Raw genomic sequence first — 23,428 nt, 5'->3', positions numbered from 1 at the left:
TGTGTGTGTGTGTGAGAGAGAGAGAGAGAGAGAGAGAGAGAGAGAGAGAGAGAGAGAAGACTCCAGCAGTCCTCTATGGAGTTAGAGGAGGGCGATGATCAAGGTCAGCCAACTTAGTTCTTGGCTTTCTCTAAAACTAGGCAGGTGAATAAGCTACCATAGCTCAGCTCGGCAGGGCTCGGGATTCCCGCTGTGGCTACCCCTGCAGATCCTTGGCTCCTGGAGTAGGGACCTGCGCCCCTTGGGATAGCATCTTCTCCTCATCCCTTTCCCTCAAGCCTACCCATTCCCCGTGTCCGGACTACAGAGGAAATTGTAAGGTTTGCTCTTTGGCAGCCCAACTAATACAACCTTCTAATGCAGATGTTGGGGTCTTCCAGAGAAACTTTCCACCGCAGGGTCCTTTAGCTTCATTTATTCCCCAAGAGGCAAGATGAGGGTGAGGGCAAGACTGGCAAACCCCAACTCTCTCCCCAACTCCGAACAAAGTGTATTTTGTCAACCGAAAAGTTGAGGGTCAGTCCCTTGTAGGCTCTGCTAACCTTTTGTTGGGGATTTTAACAAAACCGACCTGGAGGAGGAAAGAGACGAAAAAAAGGACCCGTTTGGCTTTAGCACCCAGGAAACTTTTTTTTTTTTTTTAAACTTTCCTAGGTCCAGCTGGAAATCTGAAAGTGTCAGTGAGTTTCTAAGCTGAAAGGTCGAAGGAAGTTGGGAGGTGGGGTGGAGGGGCTGAGCTATGGCTTTAGTTTTCTTCTCCCTATGCACAACCAGTCCGAGCTTTCAGACAGAAGAAAATTGAAGCTAATGGAGATATCAAACTGAGCCACAATTCCGAAGGCTCCTTTTCCGCCACAAACACCCACCCTCCATCTGCACGTGTAATCACAGAGACTTGCGGGGTCTTCATTACCAGGGGCTCCGAGAAAGGGGGAGAAAATACTCCATCATTAAAAGAAACCCTCTATTATCACTACTATTATTTGTGTATAGCAACATAAGAATTTCTTTCTCTTCTTAAAATTCCCCCACAATATTGAAACGGCATTTGTTGTCAGATTCATACAAACGCTTGAGGCCTTTCTGGAAAACCATTACCATTCAATGGATAGAAAATTGCTCTCCTTCCTTAAAAAAAAAAAAAAAAAAAAAAAAAAAGCCGGGCGCAGCAGCAGCTACACAGACAACAAAAACTTTCTCCTGCATAATCCTCACTCACAGAATGACAAAGAAATGATATTGACTTACCCCTGAACGGATGATGTGTTTGATAAAGGGGGGACTTTTTTTGAAGATTTCTGTTCCGGAGCTGCACAGACAGCTGCAATTCATGGGCGACGCTGATTGCCAGAAACGCTATGGATTGGCATGGGGTCTGCAGCTCACAGATCCTGATCAATACCCCTACACTCACACGCCAGATGGTTTGGGGAAGGACAAAAATAAAATAGTCCAAATCAACCCACCATTATGTCTTTTTGTATTGCTCTGATAAACCTAGTTGGAGCACAAATGTGTTCTGGCCAACACAAAACATGAAGAGATTTTGAGCACTTGGGTAGAAATAAGCAGCCCTGCTCTTCTCTGGATTTGGGCTGTGGTTACTGTTGTTTAGTAAAAACAAAGCTGTTGGGCCCTTTATCCAGTTTGGGTTTACTTGTGGTCTTTTCAAATTTTTTTTTTTAGTGAATAATTTATAGAATTTCTGTTTAAAGTGAATGTTTCTCTCTCCCCTTCCCCCAAATAGCTTTAATGTGAAAAATGCATATGAAAAACCATGACAATAAATATTTTCAGTCTCTTCCTACAATTGCTACCTTACTTTCAGTTTTTTTTTTCTTTTACATTGCAATAGCCTACAATTGTTGTCAAAGCTGTGTTTTATTTACATGCTTCTTTTGCTCTATTTAAGTTTCTGGTCTTGAAGAAAATCTGACCTGCAAATGTGGTATACTCAAAAGTGGATATTCCTGTCCTGATATAACAGTGGGTGCAACTGTCTAAATTCTACTAGTCATGAACTAGCACACCACATTTCTATACAGACTATTTGTGAATCAAATACTGAGGAGTGAGGAGGAGGGTAGAAAATAACTTCATATTAAAAGACAAAATTCTGAGCTACAGAACTTGTGAAGGTTAGAGTATGGATCCTAAACAAGGAGCAGTTAGAAAGCAATGCTTCTTTTTTATTTTCTCAAAGGACTATCTAAAAGAAACACAAAGTGTATCTCAAAACATATTTTAAATCTTATTAGCGTAGGTATTCTTAAAATAATCTTGAAAATTAAAGTAACTACATTTCCTTTTAGAAAGAAAGGCGAAAGAGCATCCAAATCTTAATCAGTAAAAAAAATTAGGGTGCTGGCTTTCATTTTCCTTTTAAATGGGTTTGGGGTTGAAACATAAAACCTCAAACCACCATTAGAAAAACGTGAAAAATCTGCTTTAATCTAGCCCAATGAAATTATATACAAAGAAGCCAATACGATTTCATGATTTCCCTGAGATCGCCAATATTGATCGAGGAAAGGGGGAGGGATGGTGGAAGAGAGGCTAGAGGGAGGGAAGCAGGGAGGGAGAGAGAGGGAGGGCGGGAGGGAGGGAGGAAACGGCAGGGAGAAAATGCAACTCACCTTTCTGCTCCCAGACACATCGAAATGCAATTCCCAGGAGCAGATTTATCTTGGTGGCCTGGTAAATGAGTTTATCATTTTGAAAAATAATTTAAATGGCAATTTATATACTTCGGTTTCTGTGAGGAAGCAACACCACTCTGGGGTCAATGGCCATTCCTTGAGCCTGAAGCCAGGGGAGCAAAAACTACCTCTAGCCTTTAGCACTGGGGTCCATTAAATGAACCCCTTCCCAGGCTTGTTTTTCTCCTGTCTCATTTCAGCTACTCAGGAGGCCAACAGTAGGTTGCACTCTTATGAACTTTTGTTCAACTGGGTGTGTATTTCAAACATTAACTGGCTCAAATTATCCAAGTGTCCAGCCATCATATATAAAGTAGGGAGTGGAAAGAGATACAGTAGAAGGAAGAAAGGGGGAGAGGAAAGTAGAAAAAAAAAAAAAAACAGAAAACTGAGTTATTTTACCTGTCTCCTGTTGTGACACTAAAGATGTGAAAATCCAGAAAACTATGTTTGGCAAAGCCAAGTACTGCTTCCTTACCCAGGCTTTGATAACACAGAGAAGATTCTATTTGAAAGAATAATTGGCAACGTATTGGTCAGAGCTCAATAAAGTTGATCTATGAATAAAGTCACTGTACATTCATGTGACAGGATGGTGTTCAAATGGGGAGGGTCTCTGTAGCTAGAAGAGAGAGGAGGGCAACAGAAAAGGTCACTGCGACTAAGAACTGTTTTCCAAATGAATTAAACCTTTCTGTAGCACCAAGAAACACATACAGTATTCCAGGCTGTCCTTGTTTTCTTATCAAGTTTTCTCTAACAGCTGGAAGTGGTTGGCGGGGGCTGTCTTAAGGAGACCCCCTGCTCTTCTTTTGACAGCTGATCAAAAGAAAATAGGTCACGCTTCTCAAACTTATGTCCACCCTGTCCTTAATTACTGTCTCTTTAAACAAAGGCAACATCTGCGCAACCTCAGCTAGCTTGAATCTTCGGAGGCAAACAGAGCGCAACCTGCTTTGGAAGAATCTGTTACTTTTGAGGCTTTCAAAGCCGAGTGTTGGCCTCTTTGGCTGTCTTCAACTACCCCTACACCCCCACGCAGGCCGCAGAAATCACCACCTCCTTTCTCCCCCAGCTCCACTTCCACCTCCCGATCAGTGGTTGCCAAACAACGGAAATTCTAGAAAGAATAAGGTGCACTTTTTAAAGCTATGGATGCGTCTGGAACCGGCCAGGGGCTAGGATCTTTTCAGAAATAAGGTTTGAATATACAGATGTCAGTCCAGGCTCGGTGTCACCTACCCCCATAACCCGAGATGTTCCTTTCCCGGGATTCCAGAGTGTGTGTGCGCGCGCGCGTGCTTGTGTGTACCGTGCATTAGGAGAAAGATCCGCGGTTGTTGCCCCGGTCAGTTCGCATGTTCCCTGTCCCCAAGAGAAGTTTGCTCACTATAAGTATCGGCAACAATCTTCACCCCCACCTCACCAGTTCTACACTCTCCCCCCTTCTTTTCAAGCCACTGATGGAGCAAGCACTTGCTCTTCTTGAAACCGCAGCTCTCGGAATTCGAATTTTGTTTTGCAATTTAGCAGGGCCCTTTCGAAGTCTCATAACTGGGAGATTTATGGGCTCGCGGAGTAATTAAATGATGTTATTGTGTTAACTTTGCATACATTACTGCTGCCCACGCTGCCCGTGGGCCGTCTACCCACCGCAGCTTGAAAGCTGCAAGGGCCTTGGAGTTCCTTTTGCCGAGTAGATTATGCATGCCCCAGCCTCGGGAATTTACCGTGCATTAGAATATACTAGCGCCTGCATTTTAAAAGGCTAAACTACTGGCTCTCAGCTAGGGACTCTCGGGAAGTGACTCGCTAGGAGACGAACATTTGTTTTTACAGGAGCACGGAGTCCCTTCCTCCCAGCTTCGAGAAAAGCTTTGAGGTGATGCGAAGGGGACCAAAGCAATGCCCCCTCCCCAGATCCCAGCTGCCCAAAAGGGATATAGAACGGCATCTTTCACATAATCTCTCTCCCTCTCTCACACTCCAGCCTTTCTCCATCCCCACCCCCCGCCCTTCTCCTCCCTCCCTCTCCTTGACGTTTGATTCCAGTAGCAAAGGAGGAAAAAAGGCACCGAGCCGTCAGCCAAACATGAAACCCGAAGCCCCGCCCCTCACCCATTCATTGGTAGTTGCATGTCAAAAGCCCGCCCCCCGGAGCAGAGGCGTCCGAGGAATGGCTACTTGCGGCGCCCATCGAGTGCGGCCCCGCCCCGGGTCCGGGAAGGTAGGTTGGCTGCCCCAGCGAGCGGCAGAGCCCTTCTGGACAGCTCCCGCTCACCCAAACAGAAGACGTCGGCGCCGGAGCGGGCTGGGACATGGCGAGGCAGCGCGCCGGCCCAAGCGGCGGGGCCCGGTGATCCCTTCTTCCCTCCCTGCCCCCTCCCCTCTCCCGCACGCAAGTCCCGTCCGCCCCCACCCCACCCCCACCCCGGGCGCGCCCGCCTGTCCTCAGCCCGGGACACACACCCGCACACACGCTCTCCTGCACACATTCACGCACTCCCGCGCCCGCCCCTGTACCCACAGCCGAGCCCAGCCACGCGCGCCTTGCCAGCCCGCCGGCCTCCCCCGCCGCCCCCGCCGCCCCCGGGCCCCGATGGACTGAATGAAGGCTGCCTACACCGCCTATCGATGCCTCACCAAAGACCTAGAAGGCTGCGCCATGAACCCGGAGCTGACAATGGAAAGTCTGGGCACTTTGCACGGGCCGGCCGGCGGCGGCAGCGGCGGCGGGGGCGGCGGGGGCGGCGGGGGCGGCGGCGGGGGTCCAGGCCATGAACAGGAGCTGCTGGCCAGCCCCAGCCCCCACCATGCGAGCCGCGGTGCTGCTGGCTCTCTGCGGGGTCCTCCGCCGCCGCCAACCGCACACCAAGAGCTGGGCACCGCGGCAGCAGCAGCAGCAGCAGCGTCGCGCTCGGCCATGGTCACCAGCATGGCCTCGATCCTGGACGGTGGTGACTACCGACCCGAGCTCTCCATCCCGCTGCACCACGCCATGAGTATGTCTTGCGACTCGTCCCCGCCCGGCATGGGCATGAGTAACACCTACACCACGCTGACGCCGCTCCAGCCGCTGCCACCCATTTCCACCGTCTCTGACAAGTTTCATCACCCGCACCCGCACCACCACCCCCACCACCATCATCACCACCACCACCAGCGTCTGTCCAGCAACGTCAGCGGTAGCTTCACGCTTATGCGCGACGAGCGCGGGCTCCCGGCCATGAACAACCTTTACAGCCCTTACAAGGAGATGCCCGGCATGAGCCAGAGTCTTTCCCCGCTGGCTGCCACGCCGCTGGGTAATGGGCTGGGCGGCCTCCACAATGCGCAGCAGAGTCTGCCCAACTACGGTCCTCCTGGCCACGACAAAATGCTCAGCCCCAACTTCGACGCGCACCACACTGCCATGCTGACCCGCGGTGAGCAACACCTGTCCCGAGGCCTGGGCACCCCTCCCGCGGCCATGATGTCGCACCTCAATGGCCTGCACCACCCGGGCCACACTCAGTCCCACGGGCCAGTGCTGGCTCCCAGCCGCGAGCGGCCCCCATCGTCCTCATCGGGCTCGCAGGTGGCCACCTCCGGCCAGCTGGAGGAGATCAACACCAAAGAGGTGGCCCAGCGCATCACCGCCGAGCTGAAGCGCTACAGCATCCCACAGGCGATCTTCGCACAGAGGGTGCTATGCCGGTCTCAGGGGACTCTCTCCGACCTACTCCGGAATCCAAAACCATGGAGTAAACTCAAATCTGGCAGGGAGACCTTCCGCAGGATGTGGAAGTGGCTGCAGGAGCCGGAGTTCCAGCGCATGTCCGCCTTACGCTTGGCAGGTAAGGTAAGGGGCACCCAGGAGCAAGGCTCCCCCCTTGCTCCTGGGATCCAAGTCTGCGCGTCTGGTCACTTTTCTTGGTTCTCTCTTCCTCTCCCCTATACATTTCCTCTTTTTTCCTTCCTCTGTTTTTTTTTTCTTCCAGTTTCTTTTTCTCTTCTCTCTCTTCTCCCGTTTTTATCTTTTCTCTCTTCCTTCCTCTATCCTTTTCCGTGAGCTTTCATTAACTACCTCCCCCCATTTCATTTGCCCTCAATTTCCCACCTTTCCCAGCAGTGGGAGGCGCGATGGGGGGGGGGGGGGGGTAAGGTGTCTGCGAGGACTCTTTCTTTCCAGATCTCACAGAAACTGCGAACTGCACTTATTCAAAATCTCGTGCACTTGAACTCTTCTTTAGACAACAAACTTAAGTTTTCCAGGCTACCTACTCTCCCTGTATGGAGGCAGTTAAGGGGCTTTGCTTCTTAGAGTGGAAAAGATCTCTGCACTCCCTCCCACCCACCACATCAGCCAAACTTCTTTGGTCACTGGGAGGAGGCACAGCCTTGCCCGCTAAGGGAGCTGACAGCCAGGAGGATACAACACTGCTCCTGGAGTCCATCTCCTGTCTTGGTGTTGGCCAGGGACTTTTTGACCTGTCTTGATTAAAAGAGCTCCAGTGCCACTGCCTATAGCGAGGGGAGGGTGCAAGGAGGAGGCTGGGAGTGTTACATTCGCCGTTTTAGGAAGTCGAGAGAGAGGCGGAAGGGAGAGCGCTGCGCCTCCCTCGCCAGCGACCCTTGCCCGGCTCCCGGCTATTTGTTGGGATTTGCCGAGGTATGCCGAGACTCCGGGAGAAGATACTAGCTCGGGGAAAGAGGTGCTGATAAATTAAGATGCAGGTTAGTTAATACATGTCGGTTGCAGATTGTAAGCTCCGCCTTTGCATTAAGCGGGCGCTGATTGTGAGCGTAGCCAGGCAGCAGGGAGGGCTGGCGGCCCGCGGGAGAGGACGGGTCGAGGAGCCGGTTACATTGTTCTGGAGCGGGCTCGGCTCTTTGTGCCTCCTCTAGCGGCCGAGCCGCGAGGTACAGCCCTCTATTGTTCTAGGAGGACAGAAATCTCCCGTGTGGGCGGCGGGTGCAGGAGCGAGAGCGAAGGACGCGGCAGTGGCTTCCGACTGGCATACAGTTGCGCGCCTTTGTGCGCCCAGACCTTGCGCCACGCGCGTGGTAACTGCTCTTACCCCCAGGACCGAGCCATGATCCCAAAGGGGCAAAGTGTCCAGATCTCCCATTGAGGAAGATGCACAATAACCTTACTGCAAGCCAGTATAGGCGGCTTCTCCAGAAGGGTGGGAGGGAGGTTCTCTCAGAATCTGTGGGCGCTGGGGGGAACAATTCTTAGTGGCTTCGATTTGCATAGCGTGGATATTGGGACCCGAGATTCGGAGTCAGCCGCGTGCACAGAGCGCTTCCGGGGCTGTGAGCTCCCTGGGGGGTTTCTTGCGTTGCTGAACCCGGCCTATGGGGTTCACTCTACTGACGCCGGTCTGGGCTGCGGGATGTGACAGGCATCTTGTTCACTTGGGCCTGGGGAGGGGGTGTTTCCGCTCTGACAGCCTCCTCCTTAGCCAGCTGTTGGGGAATTCGGATTTCCACGCAGTAACCACCCCCACGGTGTTGATCTCAGAAGGTTAAAAAAAAAATCTGTCACCCCCTAAAATGGTGGGCTCCAAATACTCTTGAGTATTCTTAGGAGTCTACTTGATACTTTTTTGTCCTTTAGTTTACCTTTCAGCCTTTCCTACAATTTTCTAAGATTTACGCTTGGTTCCTGGCAAAGATAAAGCAATGAGAAGAAAGTGACGTGAGGAATGAGCTGGAGGTTTACTGACGATTCTGTGGTAGTGCTTCTTTGTTTTAGATTTCTGCCCCCCACCCCCACCCCTGCCCCCAATGCCGCAGGCTCTCTCAGGCGGACTCCAGAGTCGGCTGGCTTCCTGGGCTTTGGTGGTCAGAAGGAACTTGGCAGCTGCTCATGGGGGTACAGTTAAACACAGGATGACAGCTTTTCTACTCCGGCCCTTCTCGGAGCGCTGCCGCCCCCTCACGCCTGTAGCGCAAAGAACACGGCTTATCTGCCTATGTAGATGGGACTGTGTCGATCTGAAGTGGAAAGCACTCCTTCACTATTTAGGGCCTGTCTGCTTTTACGGCGGCCCCAAGTATTGCTGAGATGAGGAAGAGTGCATCTCCGGGTCCTCAGCCCCACACGGCCCGGCCGGTTAGTCGTCTGAGTGGTGACTGCTCAGAGTCAAACCTCAGAGAGCATTGCCCACACCGCGCGGGCTTTGGGGCACAGGAGCGCTGAAACTGCCTCTACAGGAAACTGATCGCCTCCTACGACAAGCGGGAAATGCCGCTGAGGACCCGGCTTTGCTCAAGCATTCAAATGTGTGTCTGTTTTATTACCCTGGGTTGAAAAGGGACAAGAGCTTTAGCCTTTTTATCTGGCCATTTTATCAGCAACTACAAGTGTGTTGAGTGGTTATTATTACATAGGAGGCTTTTCAGTTGGGGTCAGTAGATCAGTCTCTTCAGACTGACGCAGAAGCTGGACTGGTAAGTAGGTATTATGTACTCAGGAGCGCTGGGGGACGTGAGCAAATGGAGAAGAAAAGCGGAGGCCTTCTCCGCCAGGAGTATCGATCGGAATCCCCGCTGGGACGCACTGAGGGCCCAAACCCTTGGCCCCAGGGGTTAAACAAGCCAGCCGCTCCGCTGGGCGGCTGGGCCCGAATCCTAGCCCAGGGCCTCCAAAACACAGCCCCTACCCTGCCCCTTTCCGGAGTGTGCATATGTGTGTCTCTCTCTCCTTTTGGCTTTCCTTTCTTTTTCTCATTTTTGGGTCCCTTTGGGGCCCTGCCAGAGGCCCTAGCAGACAAGAGTTGAGGGGCTTCAGAATCCGGACGTCTGAATAGGCAAGCCTGCCAACCTCAGGGCCAAGCACCTCTAGTCTCTAGGAAGGCAGGTCTGTCCTTCCTGCCGCCCGTGGGTTACCAGGCTCTCTCCCTAATGTGTTTTGGCTTACCAAGCTGGGTACCGGGGTCACTTAGAAGGTGAAGGGGAAGGTGTCAGGGAAACTCGGATTGCCAAACATTAGATTTCAGAAAAAATGAACTCCGAACATAGTTTGGTGTGGAGAGGGTAGTAAGTGGTTGCAACCCCGCCCAGGTGGATCTCTTCTGGGGTTCCGACGACAAAGGCCCCAGTAGGGAGGTTTTTATTAACCTGGCAAGAGGCAACAAGGACAAATTCCCGAAGTTTTGAGGCGCTTTCCAGTTTTGAGCCCAAGGGGCCTCAGCACCAACCACAAACACTAACAAGAAGTGACTGCGAGAATACAGGCATGGACCTGAACGGGCGCGCGGCGGAGGAAAAACTCTGCTTTCTATGGCAAGGAGGGGTTTTTCAATGTTGGAAGACAGCGCAGAGTCGGCGATTAAGTTCTCTGCTAAGGTTTCCGCTTTCAGTTAGCCTCCTCTCCCCGACTGCTTGAAGTCCCTGCCACCGACAGACGCACGGGCAACAGCTCGCAACTGCCAGGACCGAGCTAACATCGTACAGTAGGCGGAAAGCCCTTAACCAACTCAAAAAGTCGCCTAGACCACCTGCCACCCGCCGTGGTGCGGCATCGACTGGACCGTGCACAGCTGCTCCTGCCAGCGGCGTTACTTGTATGCACGTCCCCTGCTCGCAGGGAATGTCCTTAGACGAAGCGGGTCGCAGGACGTCTCTGAAGAAAAGGGGTCCTTCTTCCTAGTGCACTCGCATCCTACCCCCACCCCACCCCCACCTCCCCTTTCTCGGACTGCGGGCCCACCCACCTCTCCTGACCGGTTTAGTTTGGGACCCCAGAGGTAGATGAGAAACGCAACCCTCGCCAATGTGGAACAGATGATGTATTCGCCTGCTAGCTGGTCGGATTAATAATTGAAAAGCCTGCTATGGTCCTAGCGTCGTCAAGTCCTGGGCGCTCGGAGACCGCCTTTCTAACACAGTAGGGTGGGCGGGAGCTGCCAGAGGAGGCGGGACGCCAGGGACCGGAGTGAACCCCAGCGCTAGAAGTATTCCAGGCTGCTGGGCGCCCAGGACACGAGAGGCCCCGCTTTATTTTTATTCCAGGCTTTCCACCGTGTGGTTATGTCACTTTCTCAAACAAATGTGTATATGGAGTGAGATCGATGCTGATAATGTTTAGAAGATTAAAAGAGCATTAATGCTGGCAACAATAACGTAAACGTGTGGACCCAGATTTCATTGATCTGGAACCTGATCCGGCGCATTTCCAGTAAGTCCGACGGAGCGCTCTTCCCAGCAGAGAGCTCGCCAGCGCCCAGGTTCCCCGGCGCTCCAGCCACTCGGTTTCCCTAGCCGAGGGCAGTTTCTCAAGTCTGACCGCAACTCTGCCCCGCATGATCCTTCCTCGCCAGTTTTCTCCTCTCGCGAGGCTCCCAGCCCTCTTCCCCGTCCTGGTATGCGCTCATTGCCCTCTACGTTGCCCACTACCTCAATCCTCACAAAACGGCGCTCAAATCCTCCCGACTCTCTTGCCTGTCCTTGGTGGCGGTGGCCCGCACGTGGTTCAGCAGAGCTCGAGGTTTTCCCATCGAAACCTTCCTGAGAAGTCCCCATGATTTTAAATTTCAGTCTCAATATGAACAAATGTCTTAAGTTTGTAAGTGACGTGCCTGAAGTTGCCTGCTAACTTCACACCTTCGTGATCCGAAGTTCCCCTTCATCCTTACCAGTTATGGTACTTTTGACACTGATGCATTAGTTGGGCCATTAAATGCAGCTTTAGTAACAAAAACCTAGGTCTCATCCCTCAGAACAATCAGCTTTGCTTTGGGCTAATTGGGTCGACCAGGGAAGAATCTTGTGACCTACTTTGATGGGAGGCTAGGGGAAAAGACTGGAGAACACCCTAACCCCCACCTGGCTCTGAGGCGAGGGTCACAGGCATATCTGGGGTAGGGGGATTTCTTTGAGACACTCACAATGGGAAAGAACTCAGCTCTTCCTTCCTGACACCCCACCCTGCCAACCTCTCCTTGCCAGGTGTAGCTTATTCTTCCAGAAGGAACACACGGAGGTGAATGTTATATAAAGAATGAAAGAGCTGGGTCTGTAGTGGGGTTTGGGGATGAGGACTAAATTGGTCTTTTTTTAAAAATTATAAATCCTTCTTTGAGAAAACTAAGTTTTTTTCTTCAAGAGAAGGTCTCATTCTGGAAGGAAAGGAGCATTTCCTTTCGTTTCCAAGAACAGTGGAAAGAAAGAGGGAGAGAAAAACAAATCTTGCATTGTTCTGCTGGTGAGATGTGGCAGAGGGTGAGCAGGTGTTTTTTTCTCATCTCCCCAGCAGCCACTCCCCTTAAACAAGGGAGCTTCCAAATGCTGCCATGGTTCCTAGTCAGAAAGTGTCTTACTGTCTTCTAAAAACCAGTGCCAGGTGATCAGATACTGACAGAGTGGGTTTCCTTCCTTATGGAAAGCAACTGACCCCCTCAAGGGGGTCACACAAGGACTTCTAAGCTCTGAGAGAAGTGAGTCTTAGACAGCTCCCACCTGCATCTTGGAATCCCAAGACAGAGCAGGATTCCTGATGAATGGTGAGGGCAAGGTAGAGGGTAAACAGATTACCCAAGATTCTCTCTGTCCCTACAAAGCCCCACAACTGCTCCAACCTCCTCTTGAACCAGTCTGCCCAGAGGCAATAGGATCCTGGGCCAACTTTCCAGGACTTCATTTTAGGCTCACCTCTTGATGTAAGAAAGATCCTAACCCCAACTAACCCTTACTAAAGGAAAACCAGAGGAATGAATTGGAGAGCTCTCAGGAAGATGTACTGGACCCCACACCATTGCTGGTGGCAGGAGTTAGCAGAAACTGTCTTCATGAAAAATGGTATTGTGTAGGGAGATCCCTGGAGAGATGAAAACCTCAAAGGAGAAGCAGAGAGATTTAGTTTCTGGGTTCTTGCCAAAGGGAGGAAAATGAGGAGGGCATAAATAGAAATAATTGCCTAGATAAATGGCCCTAGGGAAGAGGATAAAGATGGAGGCACCCTGGGCCCTAAACTTCATCTGCATAGACTCTTTGAGCTATGCTTACCCTGATCTTTTTAGGGACCCCCCTCCCCTCCACCTGAGGAAGGTTACTTCCTCCAGGGGGATAAATTTTCTTGGTGGGTAGAATCCATTATGAAGAAATCCTATAGGATCATTTATGCCATCAGGTGCAGATGGCTGGCTCATGCCAAGGAGGGACATCACCAGACCTCTTTACCCAGTCGATTCCCCTAAACACTCTCAATGCCTTTGGGAAAGCCTTTTTGATTTTCAAGTCTCATGCAAGGCAATGATTTTTTAAAAGTACATAGGGTTTTTAGAGGTAGGTGGAAGGAGGTAAGGTAGTTGATTGGGCAACCCAGTACAACTGAATCCTGGCACAGTACAGATGGGCAAGGCATGGAGACAAGATGCGGGCCAAGCAGATAGGGATAATCTCACTTGGGGAGCAGGATTCCTAGAACCTGTGGACATTTATTATGAAAAATCATCCCACACAAATTGTCCCAGAGGGCAGGGAGGCTCTTCATTCCACCTTGGCGCCTCTCTCACCATTTGAGGATCCATTACTCTTTCAGTAGAAAGCAGACTTTGTTTGGGTTGGAAGCACACCTCCAACGTAATTTAATCAGCATTGGACTTTGGCTAGTGTAATCAAATATACATATACTTTCTCCTGCAGGAAGAAAAATAATTTCTCAGTAACTGGTATTGACTTGAAGTCATGTAATCTCTGGAAAGCATCACATTTTTAAAGGGAAAGGTAAAAATTAAAGGGAAAAGGAGCCACAGTTTTAGCGGTTTGCCTTGTTGTTACTAAGAAGGGCCAGTAACCACTAAGGTAGGGCAGAAAGAGCCCCCCAAAAGCTCAAATACTCATCCTACTCCAATTGCAGATATTTCACTACAGCTTCCTCTGTTCAGTCAGCCTCCAAGATCTATATTGATAGGAAGCCAGGTTGACTGGCTCACTAAATCTGAGAATGTGTGATTTATGTTTATATTTTATAAATATCCTTAAAGAACATGTATGGTGTATTAATTCGCTACCTTCTTTCGAGAGGTCATAGGCAGCAGGATCTGGATGGACAAAAAGCCTCTTCTTTTAACAGTGCTTGGTAGCCATTGCCAACTTGCTCCCTATTCTGCCTTGTGTCTTGAGTCTTGAGCGTGAAGCTCTGCCCTAGAGCATCCCCCTGGAGCAAGCTTGGGCTCCCCACCCCCAGGGCGAAGCTCTGGGCTTTGCCCAAGTTGAGTCTGTTAGGGAATCTGTTGTAAACACAGATCCATTGATTTGCATTTGTCAGAGAGTAAAGTTAAACCAGTGAAAAGAGAAGCCCTTACCCTTTTATGCAGGGCCAGGGAAACCTTTCATATTGATCCTATTGATCCAACCTTTCCCTTTAAGGAAACCACATAGTTAAAGACCCTCGTTCAATAGATTTACCCTTCGTGCTTGTGATATTCCTTTAAGTGTTCTCATCTAGGATAGCTAAGCATTAAGCCCACACTCCCAACCAAACAAAAATGAAAAGGGGGTAGGAGAAGAGGGGTTAGGAGGCAGAATTGTGGGAAGTAAAATTAAATCAAACTGAAATGTGTAATGACCCAGTTGGGGATGTTATTCTCATTCTTCTAAGATGACATGCAGGGATAAAGACAAAATAGATTTATTTCACCTCCTCCCCCACCCCACAAAGGAAAATTAGTTTGTATGTGCATGTGTAGAGATTTCTTAGGAACACTACTTTCTACTGTACAATATTTCAATCAAGCCATTAGTTTGATTCATTTAATCTGGTTCACTAAAAAGCAATGATACTGCTACAATAATTTTTTTTTTGGTTCATTTGTAGAAAATCAGGAATAGAATTGTCCCTAGAAAAGCCACATTGAACTCTGCATATGAGCAAGGACACTGAAGATACTTGGAGAAGAGAAAGGTCTTGGAGCTGCCTGCTCTGATGAAAGTGGGTAGAGGCTAGTCCAAGGTACAACTTTTGAGGTAGAGCAGGGTAGACAGAATCAGAGTTGCTAAATATTGTTCAGTGTTCCTTTTGCCTGCAGATATAAAAATGAAAGTCTCCTTTGTCTCTAGAACTGTTGGCACAATTTGTTTCATTTCTTCCTTGACCTGTTTTTGCTCTGTAAATAACATCCGTTCGTGATTTTTTTCCAACATGGTGCACAAGCTATTCCTAATTGGCTATCTCTTGGGTTGTTTTTGGACATTCATGTTTGTTTTATGTGATTGAAAAATATTAATGATTCCTTAGGTGAGCTAATGTATTTATCTGCTAAGCAAGTTCAAAGGGCAGAGTTCAGCCATGGTTCAGGTTAATTGAACAGGAAGCAGTGAGCTCGCCAGGCTATGTTGAACAAGGGACCAGTCCCTTAAAATATCACACTCAGCAAACATACAATTTCACTGTCCTTATCCTGGAGTCTGATGTAAGAAGTTCAGATCAACTCGGATTGCCTGTTTAAAAACCCAAAGCAAAACACAGCAACTGCAGCGAAACCTGCAAGTCCCCCTCGGGGAAGAAGAGTTTTCTCATTGGCTAATTGCTTTATTGGTAGCACTGACCTGCAGAGCAGCTGCAGGGGCCTGGATGAAGGCTTAAGGCCTTAGAATAATGTGCTCCATTAGAACAGGGCAAGGCATTTTTTGTTTACTCAATTGGAGCTCCCTGCAAAGTGCCATTAACCCCAGCCCAACTGCGTGCATGCTGCAAAAGCCAAAGGTCACGCCAGTCAGTCTGTAGGCATAGCCGGCTTTGCCCTAGTGGAAGGGAGGGGGCATCCTGCTGGCACTGCTCTCCCTGGGGCTTGGCCCTGTCCTTTGGGCTCCTCTAGGGCTTTGACCAAAGCAAAGCAGTTGCACAACTTGTTTACATTTCTCAACTGCTGAATCATGATATTGATGATTAAACAGTTTTGATCTGAGCACCATCAATCATACCAAAAAAAAAAAAAAAATCCTTCCACTGACTCTTTTCTATTTATGTTCCCTTCATTACTGTGCATTACAGTAAATAGAATTGCAAACAAGGTGCTTTTAGCAGGAATGTAGTCCTGGTAAGTACTTGGATCAAGAGGAAGACAGGCCTTCAAACATGGCTGGGGGTTTGCAGGGCAGAAGGAAGGTTTGAAGTGGAATGGAAGCGGAGTCAAGACTTCTACCACCAGCACCATGAACTAGGGTGCCACCTGCTGGGAGTCTTTGAACTGCAACCAGCATGGCACGTCTCACAAGGTCCTGGTGCCTTCTTTACTCAGTTCCTAGTTTCTGTGCCCCCACCTCCCATGCTCCACCCTCCAGATTGCCACCCATGCAAACATGACCTTCCCAGAATTATCTTAAGGGAACTTTTCCTGGTCCTTTGAGACTCTTACCTCTGCCTCTTCTAATTCATTGCCAAAGAGAAACCAATTAACAGTTCTGTCATTAATGAGTTTATTCACCCACCCTATTCCTTGTGGTGCTTGGGGGAAGGAGATGCAGAGAAAGCAAGAAATATGTGTTAGAAGGAGAATGGTTATGTTTGGAAGAAGAATGGCTCAATTGATGGTGCCAGGGAGGATCGTGCCAAGTGCAAGAAGATCAGCAAAGGTAAAATACTGCACGAAGGAGAGAGGATGGACAACAATTAGCATCAGCAGAGAGAACGCTGGAGAAAGAGACCAATCAAATCAGCATGCACGAGGTGGGCTCTGTGAAGTCCCCCGGGAAGAAAAATGCGAACCAGCCGTTTTGCAATCGTAAAGAAGTGAGCCATTGAGCTAGATTTGGAGCCAGCTGTGGAGCTGGCTGTAGCTCTGTGGGCGGCAGCTGTTTCCAGAGTCGCCACACATCGATCCCAGCCTGGAGCCCCTGGCAGCCGAGCACCTGTTGGGTGGGTCGCTGCCTCGGCTCCCGTGGCGCGGGCTTCAGCACCATGAACAGCGCCCTGGAGCGCCCGCCAGCCCTGCACCGGGACTGCGGTCAGCTTGAGTTTCCATCTCAGCCTTACTGGTACTAGTTCTGGGCAGGATCCTGACTGGTAGCTTCAGTCCTGTACATCTCGATGCCCCCAGATAGAGCAGGACCTCAGATTTTTCTCTCACCTCTGCCTTCTTGGGTTTTCTCTATGAGGTCAACGATAATAAAGGGAGAAGAGGCTCCTGGCTTTGAAAAGACAAAAGATGCTAAAGGACCCTTGCCTTCAGAGAGGACGAGCAGGGCCTCTGTTGGGGGCGAGAGGATTGGCCTGTATTTCTCCAAGTTACTGCCTTCTGCAGACATTGGAATTCCCTCCCTCAACACGGCATTTCAGGTCGAGATTTCCTTTCAAAGTTTAGGTCAGTTGCCTCCGCCTACCCCCCACCTCCACCCTCTACAGGTATACACAAACGGATGCTTCTGTTTCTACTCCTGCTTGCTTCTGATTTTTGAAAATATGGTATTCATTCTAATAAGTAATATTCTCACATTAAATTAACAATAAAATTTTAGAGAGAGCCAACTATGAGACATCACTATCTCACATAAATCTAAAAACTGAGTCTGGTTTCTTGAGAGTCACTAACGATGATGGGACTCTTTAAAGTCCTCCCCACCACTTCTGCTTCCACACAAAAGGCGGGGAATGTTGAGTCACATTCTCCAGGCCACACAATGGATTCATATGGCCCCAGCCTGGGTGAGGGCTGACATTAAGCACAGACCCCTGACTCTGGCTTTTGTCAATCAGCGGCTCTGCTTTATTTGTGTTTTTATTCCAGAAAAAAGATGCAGGTGGGTTCTTTTGGTCAAGGATGAGGCGAAACTCCCGTCTCTTTGGGTTTCTAGAAAAATGGCCCTTGACTTCCCAAAGCTAATTAAAATGTAAAACTTTTGCTTTATTTCAAGGAACTTCAGTTCAGGCCTAATCTATTGCTAAAGTGGCTCTCAGGGAGGTGGAGCCTGGGAACACAAGTGTGTCCGCTTTAAAAGAAAGTCAAGGGTATGATAAATGAGATTTTCTTTCCTGTGATAATTCATCTTTAAATCCCAAGTGGCTCTTGTATGAAGGGAAAATCCAGCCCCAAACAAAACAAATTTGGTAGAGCATTCAAACTCATTGAAAAAAAATTCTGTGTCTAAATACCTAAAATTTCACCTTAAAAATGAGCAGAATCAGATCTAAATACTGATTTTAAGTGTATTTAATGAGTTGTAGATAAAACCGTTTCTTCCATTGTATAACATTTGAATTTGCAGACATGCATTTCTGGTTAGTTGTTGGGTTTCACTATCACAACTTCTTCCAGTAAAACCTGGAATTGACAGTAAGCATGACTTTTTTTAAAAGTCTTTTTATGTGCATCACTAATCTTCTTAAAAAAAGGTATTACATTCTGAAAGAACATGTTCTGAATGTATTTCCTTCTAAAGAACTCAATTAGGTAATTAAAAGAGATTTTGACAGGACTGTCATGTAAATAGGACCTTTTCTGTGGTCTTCTTTGACTCTAAATTTATTTTTTTAAATGTGTGGGATAAAAGAACTTCATGTTTTTCTAAGTCAGGGCCATAGATCCCCAAATATGAGAAATACAGAAAAAAAAAATCTTGGATGCAGTTGCCTCCTCGTGTATACCAGAGCTCACTTCAGGACATGTTCAAGGCACATGAGTGGATTTTCTTCAAGCCTCAACATCCGACTCCCTCATCCTTTCTTCTTTTCTTCTGAAGAGGAAGAGGTGATCTCCCTGTTGAAGACCAAATCCTCTACCTTGTTCTGGGCCCTGCCTCTACTGCCTCTCGGGATCCCATCCTTTTCTGTCCTATCAGCTTTTTCTCTCCATTGGTTTTGTCCCATCAGCATTTTTTATGCCTCAGTCTCTTTTGTGTCTTTAAAAAATGCTCCCCAGCACCTATCCCAGCTTTACCTCTTTCCTCTCTTCACTTCTAGAAAGAGTAGCTGTAACTCAGCATCTGTTACCTGCCTGCTCAGCCTCAGCCCTTTGTGATCTGGTTCCAGCTGCTCCAATGTACTGAACTTGGTACCACCAATGTCACTATCGAGGTCTTTGTAGCTAGATCCCATGGACACATCTTAGTTCTTAAGGTGGCCTCTCTGAAGCATTTGACACACTGTAGGTTGACCACTCTTTTCTCTAAACCCTTTTCCTTCTTTTCTGAAATCTCATCTTCTTTCTTTCTCCTGCCCCATCCCCCGGGGTTCTTCTCTAGGCCACTTTATTTTTATTTTTCGCAGTCAACATACTGTGAAGATCTTACCCACATGATTACCATCTCTCTGTACTGAGGACTTATAGGTCTCTCTCCAGTACCTATAACCCTCTCCTCAGCTCCAGGTCCCTGTTTCCTTCTGCTTCTGATCATCTTTGCCTGAATATTCTCACAGTCTATCTCAGAGCGAACTCATTTCCTTATCCTCCAGCCTCATTCACCACCACCAAGAAATGAGGCTCTTCTCCTATTCCATCTTTGAATAATATTAGCATGTGCCGATTTTCAATCCAAAATCAGAAAGCCAATTTGGGCTCTCTCCTTTCTTCTTTCTCCATTGTCAACCAAATTAGCCATGTGGATTACACCTCTTAACCATCTGCTGATGTCTCTCCATCCCCTCTGGTGCTGCCCCAGCTGGGGCCATCAACAACTTCAGTAGTTTCCTAACTGATCTGTCTGTCTCTAGTCTTGCCCTCTCTCACCTTTGTTCCATGTTTAAGCTAGAGTGATATTTCTGGGTCCTCAATCTGACCATATAACACCTTGTTTAAAATTCTTTGTTGGCTCCATGTGGCCCTTGAAACAAAGCCCAGATCTCTGAGCAGGGCTGGTGCACTTTATGTGCAGAACTATATTCATCCCTAAACTGTTTGAACTACTGAGTCTCAAGATCTCAAGCGGTTTCACTTATTTATTTGCCACAAGGAAGGATGAAAAAGGGAAGAGGTTAAACTCAAAAGTACAAAAATGTGATCTCACGATTTTATTTATTTTTAGGTTAATTTAAGTCAATCTAAGAATTTGCAGAATATCAAGTAAGGGCTATGTAAATGCAAATTTTTAGCTTATGATAATTAAAATTATTTGTCAGAGGAAAATTATTTGATTATTAATTTGAAAATTATTTGATTCACTGACCTGATTGCTGGCTCAATTGCTTTGAGATGGGTGACATTTTCATCTTTGTGTGGAGGCAGAACAACCTTTGCTTTTAACCAAATCATAAGCAAATCATAAGCCATGTTTTCTCCATATTAAGCTTACGTCTAATTTCGAGTTAACGCGGGGATCCGTTTTTGATTATGTAAGCCAATATTTCTGTCAAGGACCAAATCATTTCTAGAAAAGAACTCCCATTTTAAAAGAAAAGCTAGAAAACAATGACAGATATAAATAAGCATATACTACCTATTCCTCCCAGAAGGAGTGAAATTAGGAGATTCTATAGTTAGGAGTCAACTCCCTTGGAAAAAAAAAAAATGCCCACCATGGGTTCAGTCATGAGCCAGTCGCCACAGGAAGAATAAGGGAATGCTACCTGTCAGCTAGGACCAGAAGCTAGAAACAGAAGACGCAGAAAAGCCGTAGGGAGAATTATAAGAGCTAAGATGCTAGATTATATGATTTAGAACAGATGATTACAGCTGTAGCTCAGGAAAGGGAGAGAAAAGGATGGCCTAAAGTCAACCGAGAAGACTTGAGAAAAGGAGGTAGATCAGAGGTGGACTGAAAGGTCAGAGAGGACCGGAGAGAGAGAGATGAGATGTGCATTCCACGCAGGGGAACAGATTTGCAAATAGGGGAACATGACAGAAGGGACAATATATGAAGAACAGCAAGGAAAACCACCTGATTGGAGTGGGTTGCCTGGAGGATTAGAGCCAACAGGTTAAATGGGTCTCTTTTCTAGTGTCCAGTGACAGCCATTTCATATCCCTTGCCTCACAGGGGTTAATCTGAAGCCTTAAAAAAAAAAAAAAAAAAACTTAAATTCACTGTAAGACTCCCTTGAAAACTAGTCCCTGGCTGTTATAAAACTAGTCTCTGTCAGCTTTGGAGGGAAATGATATTGATGAGAACTAGATATTGTGAAATGTGGAATACTTCTAAATGGTGCCTCTATAGCGATTGTTTTTAAAATACAATCTACTAATCTGGGAGAACACAATGGGCAGAAATAATATTGTATAAAAGTATTTATTAATTTATTCACAAATATTTATTTATTAGCTGCCTACTACATGCTCTGTGCCATCCCTGCTCTCCTGGAACCTCATCTTATAGGGTGACGCTGCAAGTCAGACGCAATCCCTGTCTGTATCTTTGTGCATCAGTTGATGGAGATACCAACTTAGGAGGTCAGAGTCGAGACCTGAAGCTGAGTTCAAGTTATTTTAGTGAGGGGGAAAGTACCCTAGACCAAAGCAAACTTATAGTTAAGAGTGGGAAAAAAATTAGCTAGCTTTCCCCCCTTTGATTTTACTAAATTTTAAAGATTCAAGTGGATAAATCCTTGTTTATATTTAAAATACCCAAATGGATTAAGAGTATCTTTTATTATTATCTCAACTGTAGTGAAAAACCAAAACTAAGATAATTTACTTGCTATACATCTTATGAGGGAATAATATATTGCCTCATGATGTCTTATGTCTTTTGCAATTAGGCTTTGGCATTCATATTACAGGAGTAACAGACTATGAAGAGTAAGCACATGTGAACAGAATATAGTGTTAAAATTAAAACATTCCAGATTTTTAAAAAAATTTCTTTAATTGAATGTATTGCTGTTCTGCATGATAATTAGGTGTACATGGTGAGCAATTGACTTAAGTGACTGTCACTTGTGTGCCTTGCATAGCCAAATCAAGTTCCTTTGATACTGAAGCAGGAAAGGTTGGGCAGAAAGGTGGCTCTCAGGCCTTTCTGAAGCACCTCCCACCTGAGGAGCTGCAGACTGTCCCCTGCTGGGGCACCAAAACCAGGACGTGGCAAAGGCCATAAACTTCCGCCTCCCTGACCCTCCTCTGCCACCCTGGCAAAAGAAGCAAGAGGGACCAGGAGGAGGCCGCACTGGTGAGCCCACCCTCCCTGGAAACCCAGACTCAGGTTTCCACAATCAAATTCTGGAAAGTAAGTTAATAGACCAGGGTGAGAAATAGGTAGGAGGTTGAGTTGGAGGAGGAAACTCTATACCCAGATAGGTGGTGTTTTGGGGGGTTGTTTTGTTGTTGTTGTTGTTTTGTTTTGTTTTAACATAAGCCACATCATCTCAGGAGACCCGCATCCTGCCTCTTCAGAGCTCTGGAAATCTCTGGAGACGGAGGGCAGGGAACTCTAAGCTAAGACAGGGAGTCTAAGCAAATCCTGAGAACAGTCTCCGTATGATCAGATTCCTCTCTCCAGGCTGCTGGGTAGGGATTGGAGGAAATAAGCACTTGTTTTTCCCTTCCTCTTCCTGTTCCCCCTCCTTTCCACCACCTCCTCCTCCTTCTCTCCCTCTTCCTCTCCCCCCTTCCTCCCCCTCTCCCCCTTCTGATCTTATGGAGGCAGTATAACAGCAAGGTACACAGTAGAATGAATGATCTTTGGCTTTGGAGTGAGACAGGCTTGGATATTAATTCTAACTCTACCATTGACCAGTTCTATCCTGAGTCTCAGTTTCCTTCTTTATAAAATGGGAAGGTGTCCACCTTAGAGAGTACATATATTAGATAGAACTGATCTGTATACAGTAATTGTCAGGAAACAAGGTAATGTGGACTTTCTTCAGAATTTCCCCCACAAAGTCCTAGAGTTGTGACCCAAGACTCAAGATGGCTTTGAATGTTAAGGAGGCAAGGAGAAAGGATATGAAGGACATATTTTATTGAACATCTGTTATGTGCTGTATATGAGTTATTTATTGCCATAATCATGCTGAGTAGCAAATCACACCAAAACTCCTGGAATTCAACCATAAACACATTTCTCACACTTGCGGATTCTGCTGATGAAGGCTGGTCCCAGCTGGGTTTGCTCATGTGTCTGTGGTGTAACTGGCTGGATCATGTGTCTATGGGTGGTTCTTCTTCCACATGTTTTTCATCTTCTTCTGTGACCACCCAGTTAGCCTGAGCATGTCCTTCTCAGAGCAATAGCAAGCAATCATTTTCTCTGTACCATCCTGTTGGTGAAAGCAGATAACATGACTGTGCCCAGAGATGGAGCAGGAAGGTATTACAGTTTACATGGCAAGAGTGGGGTACAGAGAGGGCTAGAGAACTGGAGATTTGCCTTTTTCTTTTTCATATTCTATGTCTTGCCACCTGTTTTGGTTAAATTGTTCTTGCAGGAAGACACTCCCTTGGTAATATATAGACATCAAGGTATGTCTAATAGGAGTAGGACTGGTTTTGTCAACAAAAAGAAGATAAAGGGGGACATATATCACGTCCATAAGTAACAAACCTGTGCCCATCTGGACAGACTAGATGATAGCAATCAAGGGCCTTAAACTTCTCTCCTTCATCTTCCCCAGGCACAGTGCCCAACACACAGTTAGCACCCGATAAACACACAAGGCAAAGGACCCCCAGGGTCACACAGCTCTAGTGTGACCCATCCCTACCAGATTGCTTATAACTCATCATGTATTTTATTTTTATTTTTTTTAAAGAGAGAGAGAGAGAGAGAATTTTAATATTTATTTTTTTAGTTTTTGGCAGACACAACATCTTTGTTTGTATGTGGTGCTGAGGATTGAACCCGGGCCGCACGCATGCCAGGCGAGTGTGCTA

The 23,428-nt window shown here is 47.4% G+C and overlaps 1 protein-coding gene across 1 annotated transcript in view; it reads left to right on the top strand.

Annotated features, from left to right (window-relative positions):
* Nucleotides 1–5,307: 5,307 nt before the first annotated feature.
* The window catches only part of Onecut2 (one cut homeobox 2), a 41,528-nt gene continuing 23,407 nt past the window's right edge, over nt 5,308–23,428 (top strand). Inside the window, exon 1 of the mRNA XM_027949102.2 lies at nt 5,308–6,535. Coding sequence (XP_027804903.1) covers nt 5,308–6,535 — 1,228 coding nt within the window. The remainder of the gene's footprint in view (nt 6,536–23,428) is intronic.

The sequence above is a fragment of the Marmota flaviventris genome, chromosome 16 (genome assembly GCF_047511675.1).
Source record: "Marmota flaviventris isolate mMarFla1 chromosome 16, mMarFla1.hap1, whole genome shotgun sequence".
NCBI classification, from domain to species: Eukaryota; Metazoa; Chordata; class Mammalia; order Rodentia; family Sciuridae; genus Marmota; species Marmota flaviventris.
The sequence above is the reverse complement of the archived record's forward strand: the minus strand, read 5'-3'. Positions and strand labels throughout refer to the sequence as shown.